The following is a 12,349-nucleotide window of genomic DNA, read 5'->3' as shown; positions in this document are numbered from 1 at the left end:
ATGTGCACCTTTAAGAAGTTACTATTAGGAGACACATTCTCTTTCTCAGACTTTGGTGTTTTTGACCTGTGCTCGGGTTTTCAAACTACAGATTAGACCTTGTCTATCAATATAATCCATGAAGTATAACCACATAATGTTCTTATTGAATTTGTTTGCAAACTTTTGCACAGATAATTCCCCGCCAATCTGTCAATCATATTGTGAGACATAATCCAGAGAGACAGATGCGTCTTGTCATCACAGCAGCATGAAGGATCTCCACCTGGGTTTTGTGTCGGTCACAGCTCTCTATGAGCCGTTCTCATTACAGTGAGGAGAGGAAGGTAATGGCCATCTGAAGCCCTGCGGTGGCGCGACACTTCTCTCCGTGAGAATGTGAGAGCCTGCCAACCTCTCCCGTGCGGCGCTGCTGGAGGGAGCTGTCTGCATGAGAAATATAGTGTCTGGCAGCATCCCGTCCAATCAATCAGTCAATGCAACAGTATCTCTTTAGAGCTGTGATTAGCTCTCAGACTGTTGTGTTGGGTTGTGATTTTCCCCAGAGACTCGTATCGGCCAGAAACATACACATTTGATTCCACTCTATACTTATTGCTCCACAATGACAACAGCTGACCTCAAACTGAAAACTGACTCTACAAAATTCAATTTTTGGGCTATAGTTTGCTATTGCGACCTTGTAGCAGCTTTGTCGATGTAGCTCGTACATGCATTTTGTAATGAATCAAGTCCTAAAACTTTTGAATGCTACAAATCATAATTTTAGAGTATTTTTGAGGGGCTGTTCTGTGTCTGTGCTCTGTTTCTATGTACAACACCAGTGTCGTTACTTGTAACTAAAACTGTTTTTTTTTTTTATTACTATTGAAATAAAGCTGAAATTATAAATATATGATGAGGAACTTTAAAATTAGAAATGTTGGCAACTAATTAAAATAAAATGCATTTAAGTACGAAAATTAAGACAAACTGAAATAAAAAGTAAATTCAATTAAAATAAATTAAATATAAAAACTGAAAATATAAAATAAATGCTATAATAGTATGTATCTATTACTAAAATAATGTTAACATAAAACAAATCTTTTTTCATTAATTAAAAAAATTCATAAAAGAACGTAAACAAAACGAGAAATGTTGAATCGGTAAATAACTGAAATAAAATCTAAGTACTAAAATTAAAACAAACTGAAATAGAAATAAATTTAAATAGAAATATTTTATAGAAAAGCACATAAAATGACTAAAACTAAAAATATAAAACTGACAGAAAGTAATGCAAAAGTAACGTAATGCTTTACTTTCCATAAAAAGTAACTAAGACAATTAGTTACTATTTTATGGAGTAACGCAGTATTGTAATGCATTTCTTTTAAAAGTAACTTTCCCCAGCACATGCTAGACGCTAAATCTTTGACTGTTGCAATTCATATCACGGATTTTCAGCATCTCATACTGCAAGCATCACATTTTTAAGATGCTGTATCACATTAAAAGAAGTTCCATTTTTAAAATGTCTAAGGCCCCGTCCCCACGGAGACGCGTTTAGCTGTATACACATAAATTTTGTATCGTATAGGCGTTTCGTCCACACGGATCCGGCGTTTTGGGAGAGTGAAACCGATATTTTTTGAAACCAGGCCCCAGGGTGGATAAATCTGAAAACGCCGCCCTTGCGTTTTCGTGTGGACAGCGAATCCGTATATTTTCTGAAACGATGACGTCATCAGCCCACGTCTCGCCCCTAGTCAGACACCGCTACGTCATGTCACGTAACAACAAAAACATGAACAAACACTGAACGATTGTCTTTTTATTAACTAACGTTAACACAGATTAATGAATGTATTGTTCCATGTTCGTTTGTATACCGCGGGCAAGGTTTATGCGCATAGTCCAAGTCTTCTTCTCCGTTTTTAGTGTATCTCTGTGGCAGAATTACAGCGCCACATACTGGTCTGGCACGTATACTACATCGGTTTGTGGTTTCGTGTGGACGCAGATATTTCTTGAGACGAGGGGGAAAAAAAGATCGGATAGGGAAAGCTCTGGCTTCGTGTGGACGTAGCCTAAGAGAAGAAGCAGACTTAACAGAAGTCTCCATTTAATCTCATTGCTTTCTTCGAGAAATAATTGAGATATGAAATAGATTTCATATGTGATTTATTTGGTGTGATTTCTCAATGTATTGGCAGGGGTTAAATGGGAGCTCAGCTCACTGTTGTAGAGAGTGTAGTGATGATCTATACAGATACTACTCTTTCTCATGAAATATATCAGTCCCAAATATTACAGGATCCAAGATTACTAGATTACAGACAGCTTGATGTGGCTTGGCAGAATGAGTTGTTGGACAGGGCTGTATTTTGAAAAGGCTAATTGTAGTAATTGAAGAACGTCTTGTCAGAGCTCATCGATTTGTCGCATGTTTCTGTGGCTGTAATTGCATTGATGATGAAGAAGAGCAGACCTACGGCTGCACGTGTATCATTTAAACACATTTATAACCATTAAGATTTCATTAGGATCCTTTGTCCAGGAAGTCATTTGTCTTTTCGCTTCACTCGCTCATAGCCACGCGAGATGCTAATTTAATCTTTTTACATGTGCCCTCATTTTTTTTTTGTCCTGCTGAAAAATAAAATAGACCAGCCTGTGTGGAATATAGAGCAGCATGCATTTCAGTGCTGAGTGAGTGAACTTAACAAATCAAATTCACTGAATGCTTCATGCATGAGATGCTCCTATCAGTTAGGATGAAATAGGTGAACTGCTGCAAGTTTTTATGCTGTTTTAAGAACAGTTTGTGGGAAGTGTGTGAGTTGTGACTCTTAAATGAGTCACAGTGAGCTACTAGATAGCTCAGGTTCATTCACAATGATGAGGGAAGCAGCTATAAATGTATTTTCAGCATGGAATTTTTTTTTTTTATACCTGTGCATACTATGTATTTTTAATGCTGCTTATTCCATAAATATTGCTTTGTTAGCAACATGCTAACGTCAGACTCTTGTGGAGCAAGATTGCTTCCTATACAACATACTTGTGACAACCTTTGTATAATTAGTTATTTAATTGAAATAATCAATGTAGTAATCTATAAACCACTCCATTTTCTGTTTATTTTCTTGTTTATCATTTTTTTATTGTCAGTCATATGTGGTAGTTTGATGGCCTGATTGTCAGAGTAAGTAGTGTACTGTTTACTGCATACTATGCATACTATTATAAAATCCTTGAAACAAAATACACTTGCTTTAGAAGTAACACTGCAGATACTGATAGATCTTTAAGAACAAGTCTTATGCATTGTTGTTTCTCAATATTTCATTCAATATCCATATCAACTGGGAAAATAATATAAAAAATACTCATGACAATATAATTTTTGGAGTATATGTGTGCAGTATTCTGCGAAAGTAGTATGAATAATAGTATGTGGACCATGTCAGATGTGATTTCTTTAGCTTAACTAGTTGTTTTTGTGAGTTTTTTGTTGTTTTGTTGGTGTTCTTTTTGGCTTTTAAGGTCCAAGGCCTTGCAAGCCTCTTTTCTCTTTATGTTAGATTTCAAAGGACAGTATAAGTTTGCATCATGAGCGTAAGCACTATTGAGAGAACTAGCGACAGTTAGTCTGTTCTATATTTTACTCAGTTTACTTGTTGTTAGACTACTAAAACGGAACACATAGAACATCAGGCCCATCCCAAAACTTTACTGTGAAGCACCTTAAGCTGATTGGATGCCTAAACCCTTTAACCTTTGACCTTATTCTGAGCTGAATCTCCGCTCCCCTTCACCCTCCACTTTCCTAACTCTCTCCTTTCTCTCCTCCATCATCCATCCATCCACCCTCAACTCTTCCCCTCTGCCGCTCCTCCTCCTCTCTTCACGTCTCTCCTCCACGGGCCACCACTGACAGTGAATTTACGTCCAAAATGAAAAACAGGCAAGTGGGAACGGCGGCCGGGGGCAACATGACCAAGAGCACCAGCGTCGGTGGGGACATGTGCAGTCTGGAGAAGACCGACGGCAGCCAGTCGGACACGGCCGTGAGCCTGGTGGGAACCGTTGACAAGAAACGGCGCTCCAGCATCGGCGCCAAGATGGCGGCGGTCGTGGGGTTAGGCCGAAAGAGCCGCAGCGCCTCGCAGCTCAGCCAGACAGGTATGAGTCCAATAACGTCTGTCTGTTTGCTGTTTGTCTCTAAATCAGCGTCTTTTATGTTCCTTTTGTCGTCTGTACAGTATGTTCTTCCCGACCCTTTAATGAACGTACTTTTCTTGCATCAGCTCTAACTACCTAACAACTTTTATTTAAGCAGCCTGTTTCTCAAAAGTGTAAATTGGGTCGGAGCAGGACCGAGGACCGCCGAGTAATTGAGACCCTCTGTTTCACACCATTCTTTCTTTCTGTTGCCATTGCTTTGAAGTGACAGAAGTGCACCAACTGTTTGCAGCTTTTTATTTCAGTCGAGTGTGCAATTAATGAATATCCAACTGCTTAAAGTTTGAATCATTGTTTTATTTGGGCTAAAGTAATGTGGTATTACCATATTTTTTGGACCTGCACTTTGGTAATGTCATGTTTTTGGACATTTATCATTGCAATACTTTGTTATTTTTTGAATACATTAAATATAATCATTTAGTACTATGGGATATGTCAAAATACCATGATATTACTATAGTACATGTCCAAAGACATGGTATTTGTAATACAGTAATACCAGGTCTTTTTGTTGATGATGTACATAAAGTTTGAATATTTTTGTGCTGTGGTAGAGGGTTGTTGCATTATTATTATTTGGCATGTACACAAAGTAACATGGTATTACCATGATTTTTGGACATGTACTGTGGTAATTTCAGGTTTTTGGTAATTTATTGTTGCAATACTATGGAATTCTATGACTACATAAAATATAATAATTCAGTACCATGGTATATGTCCAAAAACATGACATTTGGGAATTTTATCATGGTAATTGCCAAGTTTTTTTTTTGATGATGTGCATAAAGTTTGAATAATTTTGTGTTGTTTGTAGAAGATTGTTTCGTTATGATTGCTTTATTTGAAAAGGCTCGTTGTTGGTGCATGGTTTTTGTTTGGGAGCAGATTTAAGGTGTTCATGTTGCAAGGTGTACATTTTTCATTGCTGGTTGAAGCTGGTACTTTTTAGGTTCAAACCCTGGAAGGAGCCATCAATGTAGCATCACTGTTGCGCTCTTGATGATTTTTTTATTCTCAGGTGCTGCAGTCTGAAGCGTATCACACAGCAAACACATCCTCAACCCTTCTAGCACAGCATGCATTTACCCTTACAAAAGTAACCGAATACAATGATGCATTGATATATATACCATGGTACTGAATTGCATTTATGTGGCACTCCAATATACTTCCAAGAATACCATAGTACTATTGTGGTGCACATCCAAACAATGCTTTAACCATGGCATGTTTTGATACTTTTTTTGGTATGTTTATTCTCTTTTCACTATATACACTGTTCACACAAAAAGTACTGTGGTATTACCTTGTTTTTTTGGAAATGTGCTGTGGAAATACTATGGTATACTTTGAAGTACCTTGATCTACAATGTAAATTCCATGTTGTATGAATATGATCATGCAGTATCATGGTGTATATGAAAATACCATAGTATTACTATAGTACATGTAAAAGATTTACCATGTTAATACTGTACAATTTTTCTTGGACATTTGCTTTGTAAATACTGTGGTATTCTGTGAAGTACCTTGTACTACCATGCAAATATCATATATTATAAAGCAAATTAATACTTTTATTCATCAGTGATGCATTAAATTGGTTTAAAGTGACAAGTTATATTGCTATTACTGCTATTTTGGTAGTACACAGCAGCTCTTAGGCACCATTTCATTTATTTTATAGGTTACTGATTTCTCTTTACAGCATCTCTGCAAAGACTTTGTTTTCTCCCATATTCTGTCTGTCTAGAGTTTCCATGGTTTGCTGTAATTGAGGAGTGTGAGCGTATTTTCCAGTGTGGGCACGTTTACCTCATCTGTCGCAATCAATGAGCAGCTGGTAAAAACACTCATTTAAAAATGTGGCTCTGTTTATCCAGAGGTCAGTGGATTTCTTTGCCGTCTGTAGCCCATGCTCAGCCTCTAATCAGCTCATTGGCCAGCGCTGGCCGTCTGAAGTCTGAATGGTGGCGTGCAGGTAGATCACATGCCATGAAGAAATGAACACAGCCCATCAGACAGCTCGTGCTCAGCCTGCACGTGGCAGGTGGTCGGCAGTGTGTTTGTAATAAGTTGGGCTGGTTGCCAGGGGCCGTAGCACTTTGTCATGTCTCATGGGGGTGTGTTGTGTCTTCTGCTTGTCTGTGATGTCTTTGAGCATCCTTCCATTAACACAGTCTCTGCTTGCAAAAAATGAGGAAGAACACACAGACCACAGTTGGTCTTTTTTTTTATCTGGAGGAAATTTGGCAACCTAGTTTTTCTTTTTTTGTTCTAAAGCTGATGTGTGCTATATTTTTCAATGCTAAAATGCTTTTTTCAAAATCTCTAAAATGAGTTAAAGTCATTATTGTGTTCATTACCATTAGAGCTGTTCTTACTGGCACAGTAAAAACAACGCTTCATGCCCAAAATATTACTGACCCCTGGTATATAGTATCCAAATTGTCCATTTAATTCATATGGAAAATCAGAATATTGGAAAAACCGTTTGTGCCTAAATCAGCACTTCCATTTACTGTGTTCAAGAGAACAAAATTGTCACTATCAGGGAAATTGATACAAAATAAAAATGGAAATGAATATTGAATATTTAATCCACTGGGTAAAGTCACATTAGTTTTAATTTTTTCAATGTAATTAATTTATTGTTTGTTTCCCTATGTAGTATTTATAAGTGTTATTAATAGGAATTGGCTTTTATTTTTATATTTTCAGTTTTCATTTAAATCTTAGTGTTAGTCATTTTAGTACTTTTATTTTAGTTCGTTGCAAAGGCAAAATTTGCAATAAAGTTTTTCATCTAATATTGTATTTTATTTTATTTAACTTTTATTTAAATTAATGAAAACAATTTTAATGCTTAGTTAACAATAATAATGCTGCGTCAGAGCAGCATGTGAGATGCTATGTGATTACATTGTTCTGATATGTTCTTCTTTTTTATTTGTTGTTCAGTGGCAATGGTTGACAGATGTTTTTTTTTTAATTAATATTAGCTTAGCTTTTATTTTTTATTTAATTTGTAAAATTTTAATTTTAGTAATTTTGTAATGCACTTTTGTCATTTTTATTAGTTTTAGTTTTTTAGAATTTTTTTAGCACAATTTTATTTATTTTCAATTTAGTTTTAGCAATTTTTATTACTTCAACTTCAACTTATTTTCAGTTAGTTGTAGTTGCCAAAGCAACATTTCAAATCCCATTTGTTTTTAAGCTGAAGTTCTCATATAATATTTTTTAAATTTTATTTTATTTTATTTGAATCAGCGAAAAGAGTTTTAATAATTTTAGTGTCATTTTTAATTAAAAAATTATAATACTGCATCAGAGCATTATTTGAGATCTTGCGATGATACTGTTCTGATATTTTCTTCTGTGTGTATATATATATATATATATATATATATATATACATACATATGTGTGTGTGTGTGTGTGTGTGCGCACATATATACACTTTTTTTTACATTTCATTCATATCTTGTTTGCATCTATAATTTTTTATGCAATGTGATATAATTTATAAAACAGCTATACACCTGATATCTAACAAATGCTAGAGACAAAACAGACCAGACAGATTTTCTTCCGTTTTGGAAAAAAAATTAGAATCAAAGTCGACACTGAGAATTCCAACCGAACATGTGAGAAATGGATGTTCATTGTTGAGGTCCGGTGTGCTGTTTTATTTGGTGCTTTAGAGAGCCTCCTGTTCAGTGTCACACTCAATACAGCGGCACGCTTTCACCAACTACAGGAAATCAGGTCTGGCTGAGATCTGCAGCTCTGAACAACAACACCGGCTCACGAGATGTGAATCATAGAGCATATAAATTTTTCAGGCAGAGCTTTTAGGTGGTGTGCGCGTGCAGGCGTTTGAAATCCCTGGCCTGTTTCTCAAAGCCGAGTCCGACTCTCCGGCTGCTTCCTGCTCCACTTTGTTGTGCTTAATTCAGAAAGCCTGACAGCATCCTAGAGAGGGCATACTGCACAGATACGTGCTTTAAAAAGAGGTTATTCTAGGCCTTCACTGGGTAAAAAAAAAAATGGTTTTGTGTGTTTGAAATGCGGTTGCACACACAGGACAGCTGTCCAATGCTTATATTCAGAAATAGTGCAGTAAATTGATCATTGCTCTTTCTTTGAACTTTCTATTCTTCAACGAATCCTTAGAAATCCTGTAAATAATCCTGTATCACTTTTACACAAAAATACTAAGCAGCTCAACTGTTTTTAACATTGATAATAATAATAAGAAATGTTTCTTGAGCAGCAAATCACCATATTAGAATGATTTCTGAAGGATCATGTGATACTGAAGACTGAAATTCAGCTTTGCCATAACATAAATAAATTACATTTTAAAATATATTCAAATAGCAAACAGTTATTTTAAATTGTAATAATATTTCACAATAATTCAGTTTTTAATGTATTTTTGATCAAATAAATACAGCTTCTGTGAGCACAAGACTCAAAACTTACTGACCCCAGACATTTGAATGGCAGTCTATATATAAATTATTGTTGTCTAACAGTCCAGTTAAAATGTCTCAAAATCCATAGAACAGTCACTGTTGATTTAATGTTGAGCTTGTCTCTAATGGTACTGTGCAGTGACATTCACATTAGTTATAGGTGTTTTGCGTCATACTAGCTGTTCCTGTTTTAGTGTATTTTATTGTATCAGCATCCATGTCCATTTAGTATTTACATGGAATATTTTTCAGGTTATATTACTGTATCTCAGCACTGTGAGTGTCCATGGGAGACCACTGGAGTCCTGCGGACCTCTCTAATTAATCTTTGATGACAAGTTCTGCAGGAGAGAGCTTCATGGAGCTGAAGCCTCGCGGTTTTATTCATGACCATGCTGAATTATCGCTCTGATTTATGGTGCCCGATTGTTCCTCTCGGCGTTTAGGAGGCCTGAATTCTCTTGTAATTATACCCAGCGCTCCATGGAGAACCATCTCACATCTAACCTCTGCTGATCTTCCTCTGCCTCCAGATCTGTGTCAGCAAAGAGGCCAGAGCTGCAAGTGCAGATGAAAACGTCCCAGGTTACGTTTGTAACCATGGTTCCCCGAGGGAACGAGACGCTGCATCGGAAAACGCTAGGGGAACGCCTTCAGCGATACCAAGCTCTGAATCATATGTGTAATCAGTCGAATCGATGGGCGAGACGTCAGAGGTGGGTGACGTCATGACCAGGAAGCTTTAAAAGCAGGTGAGGTGCAGCCGGCACTAGCTTCTTAGGAGTGAAGCAAGCTCTAGTAGGGATGCCGGAAGTAAGGCCTTGCGACACAGCGTCTCGTTCCCTCGGGGAACAATGGTTACATACGTAACCTGGGACGTTCCCCTTCGGGAACTCAAGCTGCATCGGAAAACGCTAGGGGAATGATGTAGCGTGGGCAGGGAGGAACACACAGTCTGTAACGCGATCTGCTTTCGCCCTTTTTTGTCTTTTTCTTAGACATCTTTTTTTTCTCTGCTGGAGCTTATACTTTGAATGCTTGTGCAACTTTTTTTGGACAGACCACAATAAATAAGACTCACAGAACATAAATCGTGACCGACACACCCAGAGAGCTTTGCTGAATGACAGAAAGCTAGCGCCGGCTGCACCTCACGTGCTTTTAAAGCTTCCTGGTCATGACGTCACCTGCCTCTGACGTCTCGCCCATCGATTCGACTGATTACACATATGATTCAGAGCTTGGTATCGCTGAAGGCGTTCCCCTAGCGTTTTCCGACGCAGCTCGAGTTCCCGAAGGGGAACACCTGATGTTCTGTGCTCTCTGCGGATTTTTAAATGCTCATCCTGGCAAAACACAATGCACAAGACTGTTTTTGCTCAGATATGGCTCTTTTATGGCTCATGAGGTCTTAGGGCTGCGTGATAATAGTTCAACTGAAAATAGATGATGATTATTGTCATTTTTGATTTCTTCTGAATTCTTGCACTTTCACATAAGCACAAATCAAAAATGCCAACTTGCATGGTTTATTTTACCTCATTTGTTTTCCTCATGCTTTACATGAAATCTGGTACAAGAATAAGTTTCATTCAAAAGAAAAAAAAATTATAGTATTCCAAATTATGTTCATTTGTCTATTAAAACAACAGCGTAAAACAGTGCAATAATTCATGTTAATGACCTGAGAGACAGACTGGCTGTATTACAATTTTATTTGAGCAAAGAATTGCAGTGGAGATTGCTAAACTCCAAATTATACGATTGCAGGTGTTTTCAGATCATCATTGCTCTTTTCTCAGTGTAGAAAGAGCGTGTGCATGTGGTTGCCAGATTAAGAAAAAAAACATACATTTAAGAGAAAAGTTCTGACTGGGAGAATTAAACTCTTTACATCTGGCAACCACATGCATGAAAGCTTATGGAGGCTTGTTATCAATGCAAGATAATGCACATGTCAAATAAAAAAAAAAAGTAGTTTTCAGGATAAATAACCAGCAGGCAAATATAGCAGATGATTATGCTTAATGAATCGAGAGCAGCATAAATTGTGATCACAATTAGAATACGATTAATCATGCAGCCCTAGTTCTTAGGTATGTTTCGTTTAAGTCATTCAAGTTTGTTTCTATATAACATTATTGTGTATAGGTCAACTCAGATTATTTGGTTCTGTGAGATTTTTGTTAAATTTGAGCAGCAGATTTTTTAAAAATCTCCATTTTGACCCATTGCTGCTTAGAAGAAACAGTTGAGATATTGAGGGTCTCTCATTTTTCTTTCCTGTGGGAAGATACTAAAGATTTCACGTCTACAGCTGATGGAGCATCCCTCTCTTTCTTTCTGTCTCTCTCTCTCTCTCTCTCTCTCTCTCTCTCTGCGGTGTTATAATAGATTTTCAAAAATCCCACAGGCTCCTAATGCATCCTGGGAAAGTTGAAACCGCTGGTGTGCCCATCAGTGTAATCGATGTAATCTCATCCGTGTGCCCTCAGCGTTCAGTCCCGGAGCCATTTGAGCTTCCGCGATTCTCATGGAGGGCTCATATGCTACAGGAGCTACCCATCCGAGTATGTTTCCCGGAAAAGGACGCGTTTTTTCACTCTAGGTGCCATTGAGGCTAGCGCACACTACATAATCTCTTTTTATGTTTTTAAGTATACTGCACTCTTATTGCATACTGTATTGCTTATTCACTCTTAAAAATAAAGGTACTTTATTGGAATTGATGGTTCCATGAAGAACCCTTAACATCCAATGCACAAAAGGTTCTTCATGGAACCAATAAAGAACTTTTATTTGTAAGAACCTTTCATTTTTAACAGTTCTTTTAAGAACTGTTCACTGAAAGGTTCTTTGGGGAACCAAAAATGGTTCTTCTATTGCATCGCTACAAGAGCAGAAGGGACATCAGAAGTAGATGCCATACAGTCGGCACGGGCAGATGGCAGGTAATGCGGCATCGCAGGGGATGGACCCGTCTTGGCGGCCTGCTTGTTTAACTGAACCAGATTAGGAGCAGATACACACTACTCTACTTCCCATGAATACAGTACGCTTTGGTGTCGCATTTTTTGAAAGCATTTGGTAACTTTAGAGGCACATTTTTGTTAAAGTGCCCCTATTATGCCATTTTTACGGTTCCTAATATTGTTTTGGGAGTCTCCTACAATAGGATTACATGCATGCAAGGTCAAAAAACGCGTTTCGTTTTCTCAAAATATGCATTTAATATCACCTCATTTTCCAGCAATTCTCAAACGATTCGTTCGAAGCAGTTCAAAGATTCAGTCTCTCTAAACCCGTCCTTGCAGTGAGCCTGCTCTGCTCTGATTGGTCAGATGGCCTAGTCTGTTGTGATTGGTCTATGGCGTACAGCGCGTGTCGGAAATGATACGCCTATTTCAATAGTTCTGTATTTTGAACGCTCTATAGAAAATATAAACATCTATTAATTTATTTATCGTACTTACAGGTTGTGATTCAGTGGGGCAGCTGGTCCAAATAAACAGGATACTGATCCATCTTTCAAGAGCAAGCATTTTGTGAATCCCGCATTGAACTCCCCGAGATTAGAGAAGCAGTCATCAGTAAAATGACGTGTTTGTGGGCGGGGTCAAGTTGTTCGC

At 37.6% G+C, this 12,349-nt stretch overlaps 1 protein-coding gene across 1 annotated transcript in view; it reads left to right on the top strand.

Moving 5' to 3' along the window:
- The window catches only part of LOC107666746 (regulating synaptic membrane exocytosis protein 2-like), a 175,734-nt gene that overhangs the window by 143,016 nt on the left and 20,369 nt on the right, over nucleotides 1-12,349 (top strand). Inside the window, exon 25 of the mRNA XM_016458178.1 lies at nucleotides 3,953-4,170. Coding sequence (XP_016313664.1) covers nucleotides 3,953-4,170 — 218 coding nt within the window. The remainder of the gene's footprint in view (nucleotides 1-3,952; nucleotides 4,171-12,349) is intronic.

Source organism: Sinocyclocheilus anshuiensis, unplaced genomic scaffold (genome assembly GCF_001515605.1).
Source record: "Sinocyclocheilus anshuiensis isolate Anshui unplaced genomic scaffold, SAMN03320099.WGS_v1.1 scaffold267, whole genome shotgun sequence".
NCBI classification, from domain to species: domain Eukaryota; kingdom Metazoa; phylum Chordata; class Actinopteri; order Cypriniformes; family Cyprinidae; genus Sinocyclocheilus; species Sinocyclocheilus anshuiensis.
The sequence above is the reverse complement of the archived record's forward strand: the minus strand, read 5'-3'. Positions and strand labels throughout refer to the sequence as shown.